General features: G+C 39.9%; 1 protein-coding gene across 1 annotated transcript in view; it reads right to left on the bottom strand.

Moving 5' to 3' along the window:
* Positions 1–25425, bottom strand: part of CSMD2 (CUB and Sushi multiple domains 2) — a 325249-nt gene that overhangs the window by 75524 nt on the left and 224300 nt on the right. The window contains exons 25-28 of the mRNA XM_069972975.1: positions 20459–20646; positions 7803–7997; positions 5542–5658; positions 1163–1276 (exon numbers count right to left, since the gene is read on the bottom strand). Of these exons, the coding sequence (XP_069829076.1) occupies positions 1163–1276; positions 5542–5658; positions 7803–7997; positions 20459–20646 (614 nt within the window). The remainder of the gene's footprint in view (positions 1–1162; positions 1277–5541; positions 5659–7802; positions 7998–20458; positions 20647–25425) is intronic.

Raw genomic sequence — 25425 nt, 5'->3', positions numbered from 1 at the left:
ATCGGAATAAATTAGGCACGGGAGGTCACCACACCTCCTCCCCACCTTGGGGCAACCCCCTGCCCACCCATCAGGTGAGGGTGGGGGGGATATGGCAGGCATACGCCAGGGAGAAGGGGCGAATCTGCGCTTTCTCCCTGGTGTACAACCGGCTGTAGGTTTGAAAAATGTCCACCATTGTGATCAAATCTGCCAATGTGTTTCCAGTGCATGTCTGGGGTAGACATTACATCCTGACATTTATATCACTTGTCCATAAAATCCTTTGAGCCAGATTTAAAAAAAAAAGAAAAAAGTCGTTTTGGTATACATGTATGTCAGCTGTCAACCATGCTTTACAATTAAGAGAACCCACAGTAAGTATTGACTTAAATGTTTTCAAAATGAGTTTAATAGGTGATGTATGCAACGCTTGGACACAAACTCTGGTGCACACTGAGTGTGAACAGAGTCTGATGATTTAATTAAGCTTCCCTTAGGCAGAGAAAAAGTTTATACTGTACAGTACACTCCCCAGAAGATTGCATTTCACATAAAGCAAATCACGAGAGCTGGGAGATGGCAGCTGTGAGGCCTGCAGAGTTGTTAATGGAGCTCTAGACTATAACATAGGCTGCAGCTCTGATTCAGTACAAGATACAGTATGCAGTCAGTGCAATACATTTATACAGTTATTACATTTTTAATGTAGATTAATTGTACATGTAAACTGTAAAAGTTTTTTTTTTTTTTATGGAGAGTGGTTCTAAATATGAACAGTAAAATTGCCTTCAAGGGAGAACAGTTTTATGCCTAATAGACAAAACTAGTAATTAATAACATTGTGGTATTGAAGGGATTATCCCAACATAGCTTGTTATCTCTTATACATAGGATAAGGGGATAACAAGCTGATTGGTGGGGGCCTGACTGCTGGCACCCCCACCAATCCTGGCTATGAGGACACAATCCTTACTGGAATGAATAGAGAGCCCACCGCGCATGCATGACTTCCGCGGCTTGCGCTTCATTAATTTTCTGTGGGTCGCTGAATGTTTCTGAGCACTAAACTTGGAAACGTACAGTGACTCCATAGTTCATGCGTGGGACATGGGAATACATGGGAATGAAAGAAAAGAAAAAAGGGGTGCACAGAAAAAAAAATGGCTTTCCAGTCTCATACCAGTATGGGATCCAGAGAGAGAGCTGAGAAGACGAGTTTGTTCACTGGGCCCATCATGGACTTCAACGACATCATTGAGAGCGGTTTGGAAGAAGGTGAACTGCCCAAACACAACTGCAAGAGATGTGGACACACATTATAAAACCAACCTACAACTGTTCAAAGCAACATACAGCATAATAAAAGTGTACAAGTTTTTATTTTAGCATCCAATACGGGTGAACAGATGAAAAAAATAAGTAATAATAGGCGTATTCATTATTTGTAAGCAATAATGGATGTTATTCTATACCATGTGCATTGATGGACAATTTCCCATTGACTTTAATGGAATCATTATATTGAAAATATGTCAATATTTTTACCTCAAAATTATTTGTATTTTACCGTTATTTTGCGGTGTGAACATAGCCTAATACAATTTTAAATTTACACTAAGAATTACACCGCTTTTATCTGGCCCAATGTTTTTTGCGTTGTTGCCGTACCCAATATGCTTTAAAGCGAATATTCCATTAAGTACATCGCTTTAAGTTTTTTTACATGACTAGACCAGCGCCATTGGCCTGGTTCCGATGCACGGCGGCGGTCTTTCCCCAAGCACAAGCCCGGCCTGAAGCATTAAAGGAAGGCTCATGGCTCCCAGTTTGACAAAACCCCTCTCCTACGTGACACGGCTCCATTGAGTTTAATGGAGCCGCGTCACAGAGGGGAGGGGCTTTTTCACACTTGGGGTGGGCCTGTCTCCCAGGGCTTCAGGCCGGGTCGGCGCCAAGGAATAGACTGGCGCCGTGCATGGGAACCAGGCCGCGGCTTAAAAGGGAGCACTGGCATCGCTGTGTCAGTGCTGGTCTATTCATGTAAAAAAAAGTTAAACTCATGTACCTGATGGTACATTGGCTTTACCAGAGGGGGCTCACCCAGCAATGTTTGAAAATCCCCATTTTTCTATGATATTCTGAATCACAAAGACGGGACTTCACAATCCCCACATCATCAACAGTCTATCTCTTACACAAGCATTTAATGCACCGTACGCGTGGTAAAGGCAGTCAGTGACATTAGAGCAATATGGTGCACCGAAATGAAAGTATTCAAATTGCCTTATACACCCTTTGTAATAGAAAAAAAAAATCTGAAGCCATAGAAATGATCAAGGTGTAAAACACTAATTTGCTTTCAGAGATTAAGCCGAGAGAATGGCATTTTTCAAAATGATTGTATCATTAAATGTAACCTATTTGCATTTGCTATGCCTGGTGGTGAGTGCTGTACGCTACAGGCAGGTAAAGCAGACTCGGGAGATATAACAGCGGATGACCTATTTCATACGCTCTGAAGCTGGCATCGATCACCACAGTTATTTTTCTCACGTCTTAAAAAATAATATTCACGCAATAGTTATACAAGCTGAACATGGTAACCTGCATCCTCAGGTCATATAAGAAAAACTCTGGCATAATATCAGAAAATCATATAGTATTATTGTAAACCTGTCAGAGCTTCTAAACCACCTTGTCTAATTTTTAAGACTTTTATTTCTAGTAGACCAAATCTGCTGTACTATTGTATTAAATTAGGCCTTGCCCCCTTTTCCCCGGCCGGATTGACTAAGAGGCGCACGCCTCTTAGTAAATCCAGCCAGCCATGCGCCCGATTCTGTGCCCGAAACAGCAAATCTACACCTGCTTCTAGCAGGTGTAGTTTTTGATCATTATTTCTGCCTGCAGACAGGCGTAAACCATGATAAATGAGGCGCGGGAAGAGGCCACGCCTCCTCCCCGCCTTGGCACCCCCCGCCCATTGGGTGAGTGGGCGATACAGCAGGTGTACGCCAGGGAGAAGGGGTAAATCTGCACCTTCTCTCTTAAGTATGTCTTGGGCAGAACTTTCATAAATGCCTTCCAATTTTTATTTTTTATTTTTATTTTTTCAGATTTTTAAATTGAAGAAATTTACAAATTTGTATAACTTTCTGACACCAGTTGATCTGAAAGAAAAAACAGAGTACCCCTTTAAAATCAAATTGCCTGCAGGTAGTAATTAAAAAGTATCAAAAAGACCATCATGATTATTCAGGGTATAAAAACTTTTTTTTTTCTACCTTAGCGCCAGAGTTGTCCTTTGAATAATGATCATGATCATTATTGACTGCTGTATTTTCACTTCATAAACGTTGTGTGGACTTACCCTTAAAGACTGCTACAAAATATTGTTAGTGATGTTCTTTTCTCTCATGCTTTTATGCAAATACCAAAAAGAAATGCAGTGTAACAGATGTGATGTATCCTAGAAACATGCAAACCTATTTCTCTAACTCCAGTATTAAAATTAGGCATGGTGGTATATGAGGTGGAATCACGGTATGTGAGTAGGCAGTACTTCAATATGGCACTAATTTCAGCTCCTTCGTTTCAGCATAATACTGGAACATGTTTTCTTGAAGTTAAATCGTGACTAGCTTCTAGATAGATGTTAGGGAACGTTCACACGTACTTAATCTGCTGCAGGTGTCATGCTGTGGATTTCTCGCTGTGGATTTGATGCTGCACATTTAATCAATATAAATAAATAGCTGAAATATCCATAAAATCTGCAGCATTAAATCCACAGCGTGAAATCTGCACCATATTATGTATGTGTAAACGTACACTTAAAATGGAAATGTAGTCACGGTTTTAAAGCGGACCTGTCGGCAGTGTACAATAGGGCTTGTTACCTGGGATCAGGAGATAAAACTCTTATTTCAATCCATTGCTCCGGCTCTGAGAGATATAAGCTTAATCAGGCAAATTAGGAGATAGAAGCGTACAGGACATTCCCTTGGGCTATAAAAGCCCTGCTATTTTCAGACCCATCTCTCCTAACACCTATATGTCTGCATGTAAATGCCCACACTGTTAGATTGGCGGGCCGGACATTGCTTAGCTTTTGTAGTCCAAGGCAATGCCTACTGCTCTTTATCTCCTAACTTTCATTAAACTTCTAAAGCTTATATCTCAGTGCTGGAGCGATGGATTGAAATAAGAATTATATCTCCTGATTCATGTTAATGAACTCTATTGTACACTGCTGACAGGTCCACTTTAAAATTATATGTAGGAAACAACCTCTTGAACAAAGCGTTTTGAGTTCTTGCTAGTTCTTTTTGACGTTAAAGAACAGCTATGATCAGATACTAAATTTTACCTTCTGTCTTCTTTGTTTTATACTACAGCTATACTTCCTTATGTTGGCTGCTGTATATAAACACAAGCCCCCTAGAAAGCCAGTACAGAACTATCTTAGGTACGAAAAATAAAAAGAAATCCTACAAGTAATGCTATAGAACCCATAGAGCCCTGATGTCAACATCATCAACACTGTCTGGAATACACAAAGAGAAAGAAGGAGCTGAGCAAGCCTCTATACACAGAAGGTCTGTGGTTAGTTCATGATGTTTGACAACCCCCCTGTTGAGTTCCTTCATCAACTATGGTTGTTTGAATTTAGGCTGGTTTAAAGCCATTGGGCGGTCAAATCAAATATTGATTTAAATTGACAACACTGGCGGTACAAAAACAAAAAACAACCATACTTTTTTTATACTCACCACACCCCCTCCCCCTGACTACGTCCCCGACAGCTCCAAATGGCATCTTTGGATCTCCCTCACTCCCAGCAGCCCTTTCATTGGGTGGAGCGCATCACATGGCTTCCGGCTTGCTCAGCCAATCAGGGTTGATGTGCTTCAGCCAATGAAAAGGCTGCTGGTGTGCAAGTGCACCAGTAGCCTTTTTATCTCCCATTCACCATTCACTTTACTGGAAGATGCAGAGGAGGAGGAAGACCTTGCCCGCCAACCCCCGCCCCCACCCCGCTCTGACGACATCAACACAAGATGGTGCCGGGGGAAGAGGACGTTGTTGACAGTTAGTAGGTGTGTATGCTTTCTTTCACTTCCAGGGGAGTTTGGGGGGAAGTCGGAGGTGGGCGAGGGGGGGGGGGGGGGGGGGGGGGGGGGGGGGGGGGGAAACACGGCCAGGTAGCTTATAAACACACATTACAAAGTTATATAGCTTTGTAATGTGTGTTATATAAGGTAAAAAACACAAATCACCGGAGTTGTCCTTTAATTTCTTTACTGTTTAATCATATGTATTTAATTATTTGATAACAATAACTATTAGCCCTTCTATTATTTGACGGCATTTTTCACACCCACCTAAACCTTTTGCACAGTACTGTATTACTGGAGATAGAGAAAGAAATGAAATACATTTTTCTGGATAAAGATTTATATTTTTATGGTGAGTGTGTGGTGCAGTATACCAATATGGAGCATTTTATTATTGACGGAAATGAGGGGATCATTTACATCCAAAAAATAGATCACTTACCATAATCTTTTGGAACAACAATAAAATAGGAGCAGCTCTGACCAGATGTGTAATTACTGGGGTAATTAGGAGATAGAATTACCCCATCCTGGCTGACGTACTGTCCTCCACAGGGGGCTACACAATAAATGGAGATAAAGCACACAGTTACTCCAACGTCATCCAATGTGTTCAAGCATTTAATGATTTATCAATATGTTTGCATGCATATAATTAGTTGATTTATGAATAATGGATAAGGAACAAAATGGGGTTTTCCATGGAAACCAATAACCTTTTCACTCACATTTGTGCAGTTTGCCAAGGGCAAAACTTGCATTCCGCTAGTTCTCGTAAATGTTTCACATTGTGTTTAGCGATCACATTGTTAAAGCAGATTATGTTTCGGTTGTTATATAGTGATGAGCGAACATCCCCATGTTCGGTTCGGATTCCGAACACGAACATATAAAAAAAAATTATCGTAAACGGTTTGTGTTCGCTGAAACAACGAACATACAGTAGAAGCGTACGTTCCGGTCTACGCACATGCGTACAGGTTATCAGGTGCAAATAGTAAATTGCACAGTTGCGTACATTTCGGTCTACACATATGCGTACAGGTTATCAGGTGCAAAGCCTAAGTTACGCAGTTGCCTACGTTTTAGTCTATGCACATGGGTACAGATTATCAGGTGTAAAGCATAAACTCTGCTGTTGCATACGTTTTGGTCTAGAGTTACGCACATGCTTACAGATTATCCGATGCAAAGCGTAAATTGCGCAGTTGCGTACATCGCAGGATAAACGTCCGCATGTTCAAATGTGTTAAAAAATAATCGTTATAAGAATTCCAATGGTCGAACAAATTGTTCGTGATCGTACGAACATTTACTAACATGTTCGCTCATCACTATTATTATACATAGGGTTAGACTGGTACCAAGCGACTCTCCGATTGACCAGGCTTTGGCACCATATTGGGCGCTAGCAATCCCGCAAAAGATAACCTCATTTGTAGCTTTTTCCTGTGTGTGCAATGATAACAGCGCTTGCAATTCAATCACGTTCTTTATAGATGAAGGGTGGACCCTTACAATCGTTTTCTCATTATGGAAAATAATATTTTACTGATATGGAAACTGTTTACATAACCGTTTCATTCACTCTAAGTAATGGTAATAATAAATTAAAGGCTTGAAGGCTCATCTTCAATGGAGTGTGTCCCAATATTGATTATATCACATTCTGTAGGAATCCGCCTCTGTATGAAATCAAGGGCAAACAGAGCTACAATAGGACCCCATAAACATCTTCACTGTAGCTGCTGAATCAAAGAGTGAATCCGAGCTGAAGGTCAGGTTGAAAAAACGTAAAAACCAAAATGATTCTTCAATCCTTACACTTGAAGCTGCTCATCGTTTGTTGTTTTGCTGTTACTTAGAAGTCTATTGTCAGGGTTATCAGGTAGGTGGCTTACATCTAGAATGTGTTGGGGACATCTTTGTTATCTTTATAATTTATTGTTAAGCTAGATTCAAACTTATGCTCCATTAATGAGGAGTAAACGGAGGCAGTCTGCTTTATGGCGGAAACCAACCTTAAAGACCCAATTAAAGGGGTAGTCAACTCAAACATAACTTTTCATATGTTGCTGCCCATGGTGAGACTAAAAATTCCTTCCATACTTGTTATTATCTATTCAGTCTGCTTCCCTCAGTTCTGAGCTGCTGTTCTCTGCTGAAGACACAAAAATCTATGTGTGAGCTTTTCTTTCTGTCTCCTCCCCCTCCCTTCTGAGACAGCTGATAAAAAGAAGTCCCTGTCTGCAACTTTGTAGAAACTTTGTAATGCTGGAAGGGATAATTATAGTGAGTCCATCAGCAACTTGACCTCAGAATAACCCTCCCAGCATTACAAAAAAAAGATACAAAGTTGCAGATACAGCCTGCCGGGGCTTTGTTTACATGGGGGGGGGGGGGGTAGACTGAGAGAAAAGCTCACGACAGATTTTTGTGTCTTCAGCAGAAAGCAGCAGCTTAGAACTGGGGGAAGGTGACTGAGTAGATAATAACTAGTATAAGATGAAGTCTCACCATGAGCAGCAACATATGAAAAGTTATGTTTGAGTGGAGAACCCCTTTCACTTTAATGGTTTCTGTCTGGTGTCTCTCATTATGGGAGAACAGCCTGTTTATTCATATACATTTATATGCGAGTTATATATATCACCATATTATCAATCAAATTGATAGAATAAATAGGAAAATATAAGATATTACCTATACATGTAGGACGAGGGAAGTTCCAGATTGGCTTTGCATCTCCTCCCATCACGCAGGTTAGAGTGGACGCTCCGTCAACCTCATAGCCACTATCGCAATAGTAAGTTACAGTTGAACCAAGTTTTAGGTCACTCCCAACACGGGTGCCATTTTTTATTGCTCCGGGGTCAAAACACGACTCTCTGGGATTTTCTGCAAGATAAATGACATTTTAGGGGTATGCACAGTAATTGTAGTAGGGTTCAGTTCAACACTGTCAATAAAATATCCCATTAGGGAATGCTGAGAACATGATGTTTTAAACATCCATCTATGAAATAGAGAAAACAATAAATTTTTTGGTACATTATTAATTTTTTTTTCTTTTAAATCAACTGGTTTCAGAAAGTTATATAGATTTGTAATTTACTCCTATTTAAAAAAATCTCAAGTCTTCCCATACTTATCAGCTGCTTTATGTCCTACAGGAAGTGGTGTTTTGTTTCCAGTCTGACACAGTGCTCTCTGCTGCCACCTCTGTCCATGTCAGGAACTGTCCAGAGCAGTTTTCTATTAGAATTTGCTACTGCTCTGGTCAGAGGTGGCAGCAGAGAGCACTGTGCCAGACTGAAAAGAATACTCCACTTCCTGCAGGACATACAGTACAGCAGCTGATAAGTACTGGAGGATTTTTGAATAGAAGTAAATAAAAAAATCTGTATAACTTTCTGACACCAGTTGATTTGAAAGAAAAAGGATTACCCCTTTAACATATAGAAAGGCAGCAATGTAAGCAAGTATGATAATCAGGTCTAGTATTGACTTAAATATCGAGATTTTTACGCATTCACAAAAGCATGGTTAAAATCTAATGATCTCCCTCACTGCCATCCCCTCTGCAGAGATGAGAATTTAAGCATTCAACAAATGTCCCCTGGAGTTATCATTCGGGCTTGTGTAATGGCATGCATTTTAAGCTAACAGAAGCTACCGCGCTGACCCTGATATGTGACTTCTTAGTGACATCGTGAAAAAAGATAAGAAAAACCGCAATGCAGAGAGCTTCAATATTCATGGCCCCGCATCCACCATAGAATGTTATCACTAAACTGCTCAAATCATTAAGCATCATTAACATCTGATAATAAGGATTGTACACGAATAAAAGCCGTACGTCTCGAAAGCTCTGTACTTACACAAAGAAGCTCATGTGGAGACTGCCATAAAGCATGGCAAGAATCAAGTCCATTCAGACATTAAAGTATTTCACTGAAGTGTGACAGCGCTTTCAACACACACAATGTACTACCCCCCACAGGGCCAAATCCTCACCCTTGAATTAGTTCACATTCACTTTTAGCCGTTACTTGGCTCGAGTAGAGATTTTTTTTTTTTTACTTCTTTGACTTCACATTGATATGTTAATACTACACTATAATTTCTCAGACAGAATTGTTTTTGAAAAGTTTTTACATTTGGGATTTTACGCAAATCCTTTCAGTACTCTTGTTTGGGCACTATAGTAGAGGAATGAAAATAATTAATGGACTGGCACCATAGGCACTATTACATTGAACGATTATCGGCCTTACTTGGCCGATTACCGACTGCTCAAGGCGATATTCGTTCAGTGTAATAGCACGTGCTGAAGGGCAACGATTGGCCACTGACTTCAATGGGCTTCCATATAAGGATCATTCGGGCGGCCCCTCCCTCTGGAACTAGAGCGCTGAGCTGAGAGATTGGCGCTTGCTTCCCTGGCGCACCAGGCTGTATAATATGGCCTTTAGTACTACTTTATAGGCATATAAGGGGAGATTTAACAAACATGGTGTAAAGTAAAACTGGCAGATCAGATTCCACCTTTCATTTTCCAAAGAGTCTGTGAGGAATGAAAAGTGGATTCTGATTGGTTACTAGGGGCAACTGAGCCAGTTTCACTTTACACCATGTTTGATAAATCTCCCCTATAGACTCTCTATAAGCACTTATATAGATGTTGCTTAGCGGTGGATTAAATGTACCATAGGCCCAGGACTGTTCACAAACGTGCATCCACCACAACTGTAACTATGGCACAACTAAAGTCATATTATTGTGCAGCAGTCATTTTTCTAAAACATTTCCATTTTGAATTCCCTTAAAGGGGTTTTCCAGACAAAATTGAAACTACCTTTAGTGAGTAGTGTGGGCACCAGATATCTGATTGGTTTTTGGCAACCTGCCAATCAGGGACTGATTAGCTATCCTGTGAGCAGCTCATCAGTCCATTTTGCCTGGAAAGCCCCTTTAAAGGAGGTGCCACTATGGGAGACTGTCATTATGACACAGAGGCTGGCGGGATTCCCCTGCAGAGAATTCCGCAGCGGAATTTTGCCAGTTGTGAACGGAGCCTTAGTCTCTCCCTGCTCTGCTGTAACTGCCTGCTGCCATCCTGCTCTCTCCTCTGCACACAGCCGACTGGTCACCTCTGTAAACGAGGTAGAGGAGGAGGTGTGAGTTCTACTGATTGATATCTAATGAGGTTAACCTTTGGGAGTCCTATACCGTATCGGACTAAAACTAGATAAAAAGAGAGAGAGAAAAAGGGGTAAGGTCCTCAAATTAGATATTTATTGTGGTGTTATGGGTAATAAGATAAAATACAAGTAAAAATGAAAATACAAATACAACATGTAACTTGATTATGAATATATAGTCTAGCACACAGCGTTGTGGAATAAAAAAATGTTAAAAAATAAAAATGAGCAAAATATGAATGAAAAAAGCCTGAAGAATATGCATGCAAGATGTGCAAAAAATACAATTGGATTAAAAATAAAATGAAAATGAAAAATAAAAATGTATAAATAAGCAGAAAATTGTGGGATGAGAAAATATGATATAAGTAAGATAAATTGATGAAGGACATTACATGGGGCTTATAACGTGGTGTTATATTAGTCCCAAATGTTCATGGTGATGACATCGATTAAGCTCACTAGATAGTCTTTGATACAAAATGAAAATATGCCGTCTTTTTTATGCTCTGGGCTATGGTTGCAACAATAAGCCTTTCAGAGTATCCACATAAATTAACGTGGCTGATCGCCACTGCTCACCAGCTCCTCGCTGTGGACTCGTGTTTCCCACTTGGTGTGTGGATGGCTGGTACTTCCCGCTTAGTACAGAGATGACAGGTACTTCGGCTGAATGTGGCGGCTCCCCATTGGAGGTGGACTCACGCTCTTTTGACGTTGCGATGACAGGTGCTCAGCGCTGCATGCCGTTCCGTTTTATCAGGTCTGAGTCCTGCGCATGCGTGGAGAGAAGTGTGGTACGCCGGGCCGCGTGGTGGTATGGTGCCAACTTGAAGTCCTGTGCGATGATGGTAATTGTCCTGGGGGCTTGCACAGTGGTTAGATATATGATAATTGTGGATAATAGACGGATATATTATAGCTGTAATTACTCAGACATGATAAACCGGAACGGCGTGCAGCGCTGAGCGCCTGTCATCGCATCGTGAGCGTGAGTCCACCTCCAACGGGGAGCCGCCACATTCAGCCGAAGTACCTGTCATCTCTGTAGTAAGCGGGAAGTACCAGCCATCCACACACCAAGCCGAGGAGCTGGTGAGCAGTGGCGATCAGCCACGTTAATTTATGTGGATACTCTGAAAGGCTATGTGTTGCAACCATAGCCCGGAGCATAAAAAAGATGGCATATTTTAATTTTGTATCAAAGACTATCTAGTGTGCTTAATCAATGTCATCACCATGAACATTTGGGACCAATAAAACACCACGTTATAAGCCCCATGTAATGTCCTTCATCGATTTATCTTACTTATATCATATTTTCTCATTTTCATCCCACAATTTTCTGCTTATTTATACATTTTTATTTTTCATTTTCATTTTATTTTTAATCCAATTGTATTTTTACATCTTGCATGCATATTCTTCAGGCTTTTTTCATTCATATTTTGCTCATTTTTATTTTTTAACATTTTTTCATTCCATAACGCTGTGTGCTAGACTATATATTCATAATCAAGTTACATGTTGTATTTGTATTTGCATTTTTACTTGTATTTTATCTTATTACCCATTACACCACAATAAATATCTTACCCCTTTTTCTCTACCTCTGGAAGCGAACTTCCTTATATAGAGGGGGAGGTGCTGACATCACAGAGGGGCCTGCAGCTGATTGGATGGGTGCTAGGGATTATGGTTAATCCCTTTTTCCTGCCCCGTGACGCTCCAGACAACATGTGCGTCCGCCATTTTGTTTTTTTGACAATCTTTCTTATAAATCAGCGTGAATTTACTGAGCAGAACCAAAAAAATTGACAGCACGATTCGCAACGAATTTTGATTTGCCGGATTTGCTTCACTCATCTCTAGTTATAACTAATATATTTATAGTGTGCAAATGCACTGCAAAAGTGGTAGCGTACATTGTTTTTGTCTGTAATACAACGGGAGCAAATAATTATGATTCCAATAAAAAAAAGTTTGCAATAGAACGTATATTTCTAACGCGCTTTTGTTTTCATACACCGCACATGAATATTATTTTTAAAGCGGAAACTTAATAAGATGCAATTTTTTTTTATTCCTAGCAAGAGACATAAATAATTCATGCGGAAGTTCTTTATGATTTGCACACTTAGGAATAGTTGTCATTATAGTCTGCCCTTTGCTGGATTTAAGCCCACTATTTTCAATTAAATCAATATCTGGAATTGGAGCACAGAATTTGAATTTTACAACCAAAATGAAACATTCATGATGCCTGTTTAACAGTGATAGAAGCCATTAGGTGAAATATTGAACATGATATTAACCTTTCTGCACTGATTATAATAAATGTTATGAAACTAAAAGTAGTCCCACTAAATCTCAGGTGGAATTAATGGGATGAATTGTCTGGTGGTCTTATGGGTCTTTATATGTCATTTCATCATTGATTAGTGACATGAATATTTTCACTTCGTCTTGAATCATTAAATACACATAACTTATTACCAAGATTTGATGGGATGTCAGACAGCACTGTTGAACCATGTCTGAAGTGAGGGCCAAAATGGTGACAGGGATGTCAGCTCTGTATTATAGCTATTAATTCAGCTATAGGTTAATTCAGTCATGAAGAGATCCAGAACCCAGGCATCTTGGGTCTCTTTTCATTTGTACGTCTACAAAGAACCTTGAAGAGCTAATGACTGGATAGAAGGAAATGGTCAAGACTGTTTACTCTTTACATAATTGAATAGGCACACTCCAAGGAAACCCACAGTGCAGAAGACTTCCCAATTGAGGGTAATTACTCCATTTTTAGGTATTGTTATTGTAAGGAGTAAACATGGAATTGTATTTTCAACTGGCAACATCTCCCTGGGTTGTCAGGTTGTCAGCTAGAGCATACCTATGGCCATTACAGGTCTTTTGGAGCCTAAGGGCCCTATTTCTGGCCATTAATCTGCAGACTTCATCTTTAATTATTAGTTATCCCCGAGCTAGTGGTTGGAGCTTTGCCTCTTTATATTTTCCCATACACTGCCCTCATACACAAGAAAAGTGGACTCTGCCTCCCTATATCTCTATACATCTCTTAAAAAGAAGCAGCAGGATCATGAAGGACATTATAGAGCAGCTTAATCAAGCCCTAGGATCTTATACTATTAGCAAGCTCTTGCATAGTCTCTTTGTGCCTGGCACTGGTCTCTGAACTCATTGCCCTCTTCAACATCCCCCTCGCTCTTTTCCACTTTGCATTGGCTGTGCTATGTTACTGCAATTAAACTCCCATTCAGTTCAATGGAGAATGAGCTGCAGTAACATGGCATTGCCACTGCAAAATGTATAAAGTAAAGCTTCCAGTTTCACTTTGCGTCTGCACTCAAAATTTGATTGGTTGGGTGTGCTTGGTGTAGTCAGCCTACTGATCAGCTATTGGTTATCAGTAATCTTTGCCAAGTAAGCCCCTATAAGTACTAAAGTAAAAATAAATTAGGTTGACATAATGAAACAGAAAAATATCACTTTTTTTGCACTAATCGTCGTTCTAGATTGCTGGTCATGATAAAATAATAGGTGTCCTGTTAGAACATTTGGATGCCATACAGGACACGGGACCTCGGTGGACACTCTAATGACAGCCAACTTTCTGTATATATATATATATATATATATATATATATATATATATATATATATATATATACACACACATTATATATATATATATATATATATATATATATATACGTATATTGGCAAGCTCAGAGTGTTGGCACGTCTCTCTTTAATATCAACATAGTTACATCAATAGAACAATTTTCCTCAACCATCTAAGGCCTGAAACAACTTTCATCGGTCATCTAGAACCTTAAACTATTTTTATCGGCTGTATGAGGTTTTAAACAACTTCATTGGTGACCTAAAGCCGGAAACAACTTTCATCTACCTTTCCATGGCCTGAGACCGGTGTATTGATGCACAAACTTTTTTTTAACGCTCTATCCTGAAGCCCGATGTCCCTTATAGTAACAGGTTATCACAACACAGTGAGTCAATATCAGGTTTTGACCAGGTTCTTGGGACAAGGTCCTATCCTGTGGTCAGGTGTCCGGCTGGACAGCCATCTCACACGCAGCACAGAGAACGGAGACATAGGAAGGTTGGTAAGTAAGATAAATTATTTTCTTACCTCCCTTTCTTGGAGCTGCAGTCTCCACATTGTATGTGTTTGTACGGTGTGTAAATGCTTTCATTGTGACTGCTCCTCCAGATTATCTCACACCTTGGCCCTCATTGGGCGATAACTGTAATGGATGCACCTCAAGAGTGCTGACATATTGACTGTTCCGAATGACAAGTTATAAAGTGCGCAACCTGACACACTGATGGTTAAGGTGGATCTCATTTATTCAAAGATGGCGGCCAGTTTATATATCCTGGGGGGCATGTGTTCTTCTACTAAGGCTCGTGTCAGTACTTGATTGGCTGAGGTATGAGACCAGCTTCTTGCATACACCAGTGTTTACTTACGCAAGCTTTAAGGAATGTAGACATCTCTAAGAGGGAGATTTATCAAACATGGTGTAAAATTAAACTAGCTCAGTTGCCCCAGCAACCAATCAGATTCCACCTTTCATTTTCCAAAGGGTCTGTGTGGAATAAAAAATGGAATCTGATTGGTTGCTAGGGGCAACTGAGCCAGTTTCACCATGTTTGATAAATCTTCCCCTATTTTTTTAGAAGGTCAGCGTCATATTGTAAGGGCTTCACTAGATATACAAAATATGATCATCCTTAACAGAAAGATGTGCTCGGCAACATCATTTATTAGAAAGTTACCAATCCTGAACCATTTGGACCAACCATTATTGTTACATACATTCCTTTTCCCTTAGCTTCAGGCTGACAAGTACTAATCTATTGTTATTGCGTGGTATTTTAGCCACTAGTACGGGTGGAACGTCTATTATGAGAAGGTCATTGTAATGGGGCAATCCTTGTAATAAGGTTTAAACTGTGACAACCACTTTATTTTATTTCAGAAATAATTTAGCTGCCATGGTTAGGATGAGATGCAAGTCTAACATTACACACTTTCCATCGAAATCATTGCGTTATACATGTAATGCATGGACATGAATAAGATACATCCTTTGTTATAGATAATTGATGGGGCCACAAATGAAAGCTCTCCCTCTATAATATCAGAATGCTGTGAAAGGATATTTGAAATGCTACACTCATTCAAAAAGACCTTTGATTAGTCAGATCTCAGCGCTGAGACAGTCATTAGATATAGCTAGGAGAAGCATGCCGCTCTGCTCTTTACCCCTCTGCTTGTTCTGTCTCATTAGTGGAGCCGGGCTCCATAGACTTACAATAGAGCCCATTTCCTGCACTGATTCGGATTGAGTCGAGTAATAAAGTGCATGGCCTTGCACGGCCCACCCACCTATTTTGTGACCAAACAAAACTGTCTGACCTGACAATGTCCCAGTATCGTGATGCAACAGGTAGGTTATTCCAGAGCCGAACCTGTTCCATCAGTAGCGTAACTACAAATGGCTGGGCCCCATAGCAAACGGTTGATTGAGCCTCCTCCCTCCCGACTCACCACAAACCCATCAAAAGTAGTTATAAACTTTAATGTTTAACTGTAAGTCATTGTCAGGATATATGCAGCACCCTGCAGGCCCATTTGGCCACCGGGTGCTGACAATGATGTCAGCTCAGGGGGCCCAGTGTATTGTAGGAGTGTCCCACTGGGCCCTCTTATGCGGCGGGCCCCATAGCAGTCGCTATAGCTGCTATGGTGTGAGTTATGCCTTTGTGTTCCATCCTGTCTGGTGATATCCAGCAATTCCTTTTAGAAACTTCTAGACAATATACTTTTTTGCATCCTTGTATTTATTGTTTCTATATGGACTGGTGGACATTTATGTGGGCTAGTGTTACGGTGTCTGTCAAATATATGAATTATATATCTATAGGGTGGTTATACAGTATACACTAGCCAGGTTGTGGGGCCAATTGGATGGACTTTTCCCATCTGTGAGGGTTATTTTAAATCTTTTAAAGCTGGGTTAGGGACAAGTTCATTTTTGCAATACAATAAAGATTATCCTTTGTACTTGAATTTGGTGTGCCTTGTATCATATGACATACACTGCTCTCTGTGTAATTGTTTTTTGGTAAGTGTGTAATTGTGTAATTGTTTTTTGGTATGTCAGTCAATGAGCACCTAGGATAAGTTAGTGCATATTCCCCCTTACTTTGGTTGCTTAAAGTGAATGGACCCCCAGGTACATCGCTATAGTCTTCTTACATTAACAGACCAGAGCCAGCAGTGTGGTCTTTTATTTTTTTAACGCCGCTCAGTTCCCATGCACAGTGCTGGTCTATCCCCTAGCAGCGACGGGGCATGAAGCCCCCAGTATGACGAAACCCACTCCCCTCTGTGACGGGTCTCCATTAGAATCAATAGAGCCGCATCACAGAGGGGAGATTGTCTCACTAGGGGCCGACAGGCCCATCCATGCTTCATGCCTAGCCAGAGATTGGGAATAGGTTGTAACCGTGTGCAGGAACTGGGCGTCAGTTAAAAAAAGCGACTGCGCCACCGGCATCCCTGCACCGACTCCGGTCTGTTGATGTAAAAAGCCCGTAGAGATGTATCTAGTGGTACATTTTCTTTAATTATTTCTGTATATTTTGCAGGTTACTGCCATTATTTCACTATGTAATTGCAGTATATATATTACAGACTTGTACTGTTCTATAAAATGTTGTTTTATATCATTATTTTATAAAGCATTAATGGTTCCCTGAAAAGAAGAATTTTCTCCCCAGTATTATAATTTTAATCGTGACAAAGAAATGTTGTCTCTACATAAAGAACACGGCTAATGGGAGCAGAGAATGGAATCCACTGCAAACCAAGATATATAATTGTGTTCTATACCTGATTGCTATATCCATTAAAGAAGGAGGAACTCCCTTCTATGCCTGTATATAAATGTTCATCTGCTGAATTTACTTGGAGCACAACTTGTAAGTAATTAGAATTATTTCTTGATCTCAGACATAAACAGCTGCACACAGTCGAAGCATTTTGGTAATGAGAACACAATTTGTAGGTTCTTCATTATTTCAAATAAAAATCACAAAACAACATGACAAAAATGCACCTGGAGAATACATAGAAGAGGTGCATTGTGCAATATAAATTAGTCTCTGTGCATTGCAAAATTCATTGGTAAAAACAGATGAGATTTTTGCGGGATATAAAGTAAGTAGGTAGGTACACTAAAAGGGAATAAATTTGATTTCACTTGCTTGAATTAATTGTATTAAAAAAAAACAACACATTGACACATATATTTACTAAAGCTGCCAAATGCCTAGACAATCGAAACTTAAGGTAAACCTGCCAACTGGAAATTCAGCATCAAAGTGCCCACAGTGTCACATAGTTCTTGAGTAAAGGATACACACATGACCTTTTTTTTTATTAAACTTTCTGTGACTGCCATGTCATCAAAAAAATTAGGTTTTATGCTGCAGTGTTAAAGAGGTGTGACCATTTGGATTGGTTTTTAAAGTGGCTGGGACAAAGTTATTAAGTGGTGCAGGAGCACCACTGATCTGATATAAAAGGCCTATCCTATGGATGAGCTATTAAAATTGTCATGGCTGTGCTCTGGGGCGCTGCTGCCACTCCCGGTTGGACACAAGTCCCCACAAACAGGTTTCAGAATATGGCAATTCAAAGATTTAAAAAAAAAGGTTTAAATTAGTTGTTAGTAGTTAAACAAAAGAAAAAATATATAAATTAGGTATTGTAATCATACTGAACCTCTTTATCTCTAACTGATCATTTTTTCCAGCTTTGCACTACATTATATGATTAAAAGAAGGGCCTTGAAATGTAATTACGGTACAAAGTACAATTGATTTAAAAAAAAAAAAAAAAAAAAAAACCTCGTATGACACAGATGGAAGAGCTATGACTCTTAGTAGGCTAGGAGGAAAAAATAAAAATTGCCGCAAAAAAGTGGAAAAGCACTGACCTAACTACCGTGGATGATCTCTGATTCATATTATAATACATTTGTACCTTATATGTTCACTTGTTCGTTGTACGCACCGCAGGCCTGCCTAGTTTGGTTATGTTAGTAGTTTTGTCTGTTAATTGCTGCACCTCAATTCCTGGCATGTTTTGCATTATATTTGGTAACTTGTTGTTACCTATGTGTGTTTTATTTGAAAAATAATTAAAATTATATATCAAAAAAATAAATAAAAATTGCCTGTGTCTTTAGAGGGTTAGTGTACAGTAATGATGGGGACTCTATGGGTTTGCATGCAATCCAAAGAGAGATCTTTTATTAGGATATGTGTTTCCTATAGGAAACTGAGGACTGTGATAACATGTTGGACTAAATTACTAAAATGTCATTAAAGGGGGACATTGTAGTTATAAATTACTTCAATGTGCCGGATATGGATTGTAATATCCCTTGTGCACTTACATGTAAAAGAAAGAATATAATAGAGACCCTTAAAGGGGCATCTGTAAAATAGCTTGTGAGGTCACCAACCAAAGGAGAGAACATTTTAGATTTAGTATTTACTAACGGGGATCGGGTGTCTGAAGTTAGAGTGAAAGAAAAATTAGGTTCCAGTGACCACCAGTGTTTATGGTTTGACATACAAACTGACTGCATGCAATCTTATACTAACACAAGAGTATGGGACTTTAACACTTAAACTATGGGAATTTAACGAGAAGTTAAAGGGGTACTCCAGCGGGGAGGGCCCCCACGCCCCCTTTAACGAAAAGAAAAATAAACCTTAATGGTTTACTAAATATGTTTAGGCTATTGTAAAGGGAAAAGGCAGCCTATAGAAGGTATAAAGCTGAAATGTAGCTGACAGAGAGACGTATAAAATTATACAGAAGGAGATTATAAATGCTGCTAGAGCCTCAAAAGAGAAAGAAATTGCAAAATCTGTTAAAGAGGGGAATAAAAACCTTCTTCAGATATATAAGTAACAGGAAGAAAAAGAAGAATAGCTACAGCATTACTGAAAGAAGTATTTGAATAGTTACTTCTGCTCAACGTTTTTGGAAGGCAGAAGTTGCAGAGGAACTTGCCCCTTTAAAGTTGAATAAGGTGATGGGTCCAGATGGCATCCACCCCAGGGTTCTTAAAGAACTCAGATCTATGTTTGGTGCCCCCCTGACAGATCTGTATAACCAATCCCTCCAAACAGGAGATGTTCCTGATGATTGGAGAATGGCCAATATTTTTCCCATCCACAAGAAGGGGAGTAGAGAAGAGCCCAGTAACTACAGGCCACTTAGCTTAACATCTGTAGTAAAACTGATGTACAGTAAACACTCCTAAAAAAAGAAGATAATGGATCACCTAAGAATCAACAATTTGATGGATCTTAACCAGCATGGCTTTACTGCGGGCCGATCATTTCAGACATTGATTTCTTTGATTATGTCACAAAAGTGCTGGATGAAGGTGGTGCAGTGGATATGGCCTATCTGGACTTCAGCAAAGCTTTTGATACAGTTCCCCATAAAGAGCTGATAGAGAAGTTAGAGACTTAATCCCTGGATAGTTCAGTGGATTTGTGGTTGGCTGAAGGAGAGATATCAGAGGGTTGTTGTTAATGGTGTATATTCTGAGTAGAGACTGGTTACAAGTGGTGGCCACTGTTCTGGGTCCTGTTCTTTTTAATATGTTTGTAAGTGACATAGGAGAAGGTTTGGTAGGTCATGTCTGCATGCCTGTCCTGTGTTGTCAACCAGTTAACAAATTATATTTATTTAACATTAATTTTTCTACGGGGCAGCAAGGTGACTAAGTGGTTAGCATTGTTATTGTGTAGCCCTGGGGTCATGGGTTCATATATGATGAAAGTACAAAATCTGCATAGAGTTTATATGTTTGCGTAGGTTTCCTTTTAACAGAAAATACATACTGATACAGATGTGCTCTTCCTTCCCTTCCCTTATCGCTTACTAGTCTACAATGGGTCACATATAATGCAGCGTTTAGATTGTGAGCCCCAGGGGGGAAATAGACTGATGTGGGCAATGACAATCTCTGTACAGCACTGCAGAATACCGAAACAAAGAAATAATACCTGTGTAATCAATGACAAAACCTCCGCTGCTCACGGAAGCATCACTGCGAAATGCCAGGAACAGATTGTTGCTGCTGCTCTCTATCCGGTCAGGAAGCTGGGAGCCATAAAAACTTCCTATTAGTGGGCTCAGCGAGTCCGGACCATCATAGATGTGCAGAAAATCATAACCAGGCTCGAGATTAAAGCTGGAGTAAAAGACACAGAGAGAAATGGTGAAAATAATGACAAAAGCAGATTGCTGTGCAGCTTTATGCTTTCTCAACAAATGGAAGCTGGCCAAAGAATAAAAGCTAGTGCTAACAACTTGTAAGAAAACCCATTTACAGTACAAAGAAAATAATGGAAACCAAAGCAACTTTTTTTAAGTTTCAATTGTGTGGTCTTTTTTTTTTAATACTTCATCATATCCTAGAATAAAAAAGAATAAACATTTGTAAAGTTATTTTTTTACTATCTGCATATCTGAATCCTATTAAATTATTTCTAAAATAATTACTCATTTTTAGGTTCAAGTTTTCGGTTTAAGTTCTTCTGTCACTTCAAAAAACAAAAAACTAAACAAAAACTTTTGACGTGTTATAGAGATATGTAAAAAGTTTTGATTAGTTGGGATCTGGATCCTGAGACCTGGACTAACTGCTAGATCTTAATCCAAGATCTGTCCTAGCGTCCGTTCAGCAGGTGATGTAGTTATTGTCCTAAAAAACAATTTTAAACTTGCAGCCCTGTGTCAAATTGGCGTGGCCTAGAGTTTCCATACCACCTTTATGTCCCTCCTCCCCACCCTCCTTATCATTAGGAATGCCCCTTGGCAGGATTTCTCCTATTCATCACTTGTCTGAACACTGCACATGGGCCTTAACGATCCAGCACCTGTGCAGTGTTTAGACAAGTGATGATTAGTAGAAATCCTACCCAGGGGCATTCTTTTTGATAAAGAGGGCGGGGAGGGGGATCAGAGAGGCGGTGCAAGCCTAGGGCACAGACACTCTAGCCCACTTCAATTTGGCACAGGGCCGCAAGTTTAAAGGTTGTTTTTTATCACAATAACTGAATCACTTGCCGAACAGACCCCAGGACGGATCTTGGATTAAAAGTAGCTATCCGTCAGTACAATCGTTTTTTTTTTATTTATTTTTTTTGGGGGGGGGGGGGTAGATTGTGGGTACAAAGTCGCTTCAAGTGCTCATCCTCTCCCCCCTGCAATAGATGGGCAACATAGTCTTTTTATAGAGATCGTTCCCCAGCAGCAAGAAGAGAGAAAGGGAGGTAAACACTTAGCTGAGCACTTCATCCCAATTGTTCATTACAATGGCAAAAACAGTTTTAAAATGAGAGTAACACTTTATCATCTGCACTGAAAATTTCTAATATACTTTATGGTTTAATTGTTCACCCTTTTCACGTTGTCAGCCATTGTGAATATTCTTATACGTAGTCCTACTCCCAGCTGAGAAGTGGATACAACTAAATCAAGGCTAACCAATGCTCTGTGAGATACATAAATGAAATTACTTTACTTTAGAATAGCTTAGACTTAATCTAATTGTATCCACTTCTCATCTGGAAGACGTACTAAGGGGCGGATTTATCAAGACCTGCGTATCTGTAGAGCTGCTGTCCCTGTATGTGCAGATCTGATACAGAGGTAGTCAGGAAGTCAAAAATTTTGGACTAATTTACCTTTCATGCAAGCATAGGGGACACTATTTTAGCTATCTACTGGATACAGTTATATAGTTAATAAGATTGAAAAAAAAACAAGTCCATCAAGTTCACCCTATAACCTTATTGTGTTGATCCAGAGGAAGACAAAAACCCTGAATGAGGCAGATGCCAATTGTCCGATAGCATGTGGGAAATTTTTTCCTGACTCCAAATGTAACAAGGTATACAGTAATTACAGGCCTAGGTATAAAAAGATCACTAGAAAGAGCCATGAACTGTCCATTCATATTTCTGCACACTGTAATAACATTGCCCTTAAGTCTTTTTTTTTTTTTTTTTTTTGAACTACATGACCCCATACTTACCCCATTCTCTTATTTACCTTGGTTGCCCTCCTCGGTGCTTTTTTTTCTTTTAATATACAGGTGCCCACCATTGTGCACAATATTCCATGTATAGTGATTTGTCATGAGCATATATGCCTCTTTTGATGCATCCCATGATTTTATTAGCCTTGGCAGCTGCTGCCTGGCACTGATCACTAAAGTTGAGTTTACTGTCCACTAATACCCCCAACTGTGTATCGGAAGCAATTTTACCTGACAATTTAATTTCTATTTCCATAGTGTGTTAGGGCCCTATTACACAGAGTGATAATCGGGTGTATCAGGCTAAATCAGACAATTATCACTCCGTGTAACAGAGACAATGATCAGACAATGACACCGTTCATCGGCTAATCGTGTCTTTAGGTCCTGACCTAAAATCATTGGCCATTTATTCAATTGTTAGCCGTTGACCACACCACATTACCTCTCCATTCTCCCAGTCTTCTCCTGAGGTTTCTTTTCACTCGCAGTGCTGCAGCTTCAGAGCGGTCTGTCTGAGCTGACAGGCTGCTCAGTCAATCACTGGTGGTCCCGGCTAGTGATTGGCTGAGCGGCCTGTCAGCTCAAACAAGCCGCTCTGAAGCTACGGTGGCGGTGACGGGAATAAAAGCAGAGGGCAGGAGAATACCGGGAGCATGAAGAGGTAATATATAACAGTTTAGGCCAAGGACTGCACGGACACCGCTAATGATGTCTGTGCAGCCCTTGCTAAACGATCATCGAGCCCTTTAATAGGCTCAGCAAAGGAGCACTGATCTACGCTCATTTCTTTATCGGGCTGCCATCAGGCCGTCTAATAGGACTCTAACTTTACTTCTCTGAGAAAGCATTGAGTGACGTGAAACTGCTTTAGCCCAGAATGTTACAATGGTGCTCTTCTACTTGTACCTGCCATGAAGCTAAAAAAAGGTGAACAATGTAAAGAGGACCTGTCACCCCCTGTGCCGGGGTGACAGGCTCCCGACCCCCTGCTAGAGCACCTTATACGCACCTGATTACGCTGGGTCCCGCATCTTGAGATGGTCGGGTGATGGAGATTTCAGCGCCCAAAGCCCGGCGTGCGCGCTCCTGAGATGAGTCCAACTCTCATAGAGAATGACTGGTGAGTCAGACGCTCCTCATATTATACCAACCTTTTATGTGGTTTAGACCTTTTAAAGCAAACCTTTTTTAAAGAAATCAACAGGGGTTGTGATCGCAACCAGATTATATATTTCTGATTATTATTATAAATTTTTCTAAATTTAAATCAACAATATACATACGACCAAACTGTGGTCCTTGCTTCCTCCATACTGATATTTAGTCTGACACCAAACATAGGAAGTCCCCGTCCTTTGTGCACTCATGCAAGGAAAGACACCTGTTCATCATGCAGGTTGTGAGGGTAGTTAACTTCAGGCTAATTATATTATTAACTTTTGTTATGCATGCTTACCAGCCTATGCTATCTGTTATGCAACAATTTAGTTAGTATAATGTCATTGTATGGTTACAGAGGTTTTGGTGCTGTGTGACAGGAGAGCTGACCATACAATGCAAGCACACCAAGGATTCTCTGCTACTGAATGTGCGCAGGAAGCAGCTAGGGAGACACCTAGTGGACATAAGTATAATATTGATTTAAACATAAAAAAGTAAAAAAAATATAGAGAGTATATTGCAAAACTGCTTGTGATCACAAGCCCTGTTTATTTCTTTAAAAAATTCAGATATGCAATAGCCTGAGCCCCACCCAGGTGCAGTCTATAGGTGACCTCCTCACAGAAGCTGATCATATTAGTTTGCATAAAGCTGAGCTACAGGTTATAACTCAGGACATCATATTTACAGTATGGACACTAAGTGGGACATTTATGAAGACTGGCATTAAAAAAAAACCTGGCCCCAGTTAACCGGACAGATTTACTAAGAGATACGCGCTTCTTAGTAAATCCAGCTGGCCCTGAAACAGATGTAGATTTGTACCATATTTAACACCTGTGAACAGGGATAAATCATGAATTATCAGGCGTGTGAGGAAGCCAGTCTCCTCCCTGCCTTGCCGCTCTCTCCCCATCAAGCAAGCAGGGTATGCGACTAGTCTAGGCCACGCCTGGGGCGCATATTATTAAATGTCCCCCAAGTAGCGTGTAATTATATGGGAAACTACTGATTGAGTTGTTATATACTGAGGATTTTAATTTATGTGTTTTTGAAAGGAGTCATTTGTATACCAGAATAGCTTAAAGGGGTTGTCTAGCGAAAATCTTTTTCTTTCAAATTAACTGGTGTCAGAAAGTTATATAGATTTATAGATACTTATCAACTGCTGTATGTCATGTTTTATTTTCAGTCTGACACAGTGCTCTCTACTGACATCTCTGGCCGAGACAGGAACTGTGCAGAGCAGGAGTAGTTTTCTATGGGGATTTCCTGTCTCAACCAGAGGTGTCAGCAGAGAGCGCTGTGTCAGACTGAAAATAAAACATTTCCTGCAGGACATACAGCAGCTGATAAGTACTGAAAGAATTGAGATTTTTTTTAATAGAAATAATTTGCAAATCTATATAACTTTCTGATATTAGGTGATTTAAAAAAAAAGAAATATATATATTTATATATATATATATATATATATATATATATACACACACACAGACATATATACATACATATATATATATTCATTCGCTGGATAACCCCTTTAATAGCAAATATCTAGCCCTAGATATTGAGGCCTCTATATGTGGGTCAAAACTTGCATGACCCAATATAAAGGCCTCAACAGAATCTTATTAATGTGACTATTGTGCTCAAGTTTGTTTGCCTAAGTAACCTGATATACCGTTTTCATCCAGTAACAGGTGACATAAAGTACAGTGATTCTCTCTTGGGGCTTCCCGAGTGCGTCAGTAAAATAGGGGG

This window comes from Dendropsophus ebraccatus, chromosome 5 (genome assembly GCF_027789765.1).
Source record: "Dendropsophus ebraccatus isolate aDenEbr1 chromosome 5, aDenEbr1.pat, whole genome shotgun sequence".
In the NCBI taxonomy this organism is placed as follows: domain Eukaryota; kingdom Metazoa; phylum Chordata; class Amphibia; order Anura; family Hylidae; genus Dendropsophus; species Dendropsophus ebraccatus.
The sequence above is the reverse complement of the archived record's forward strand: the minus strand, read 5'-3'. Positions and strand labels throughout refer to the sequence as shown.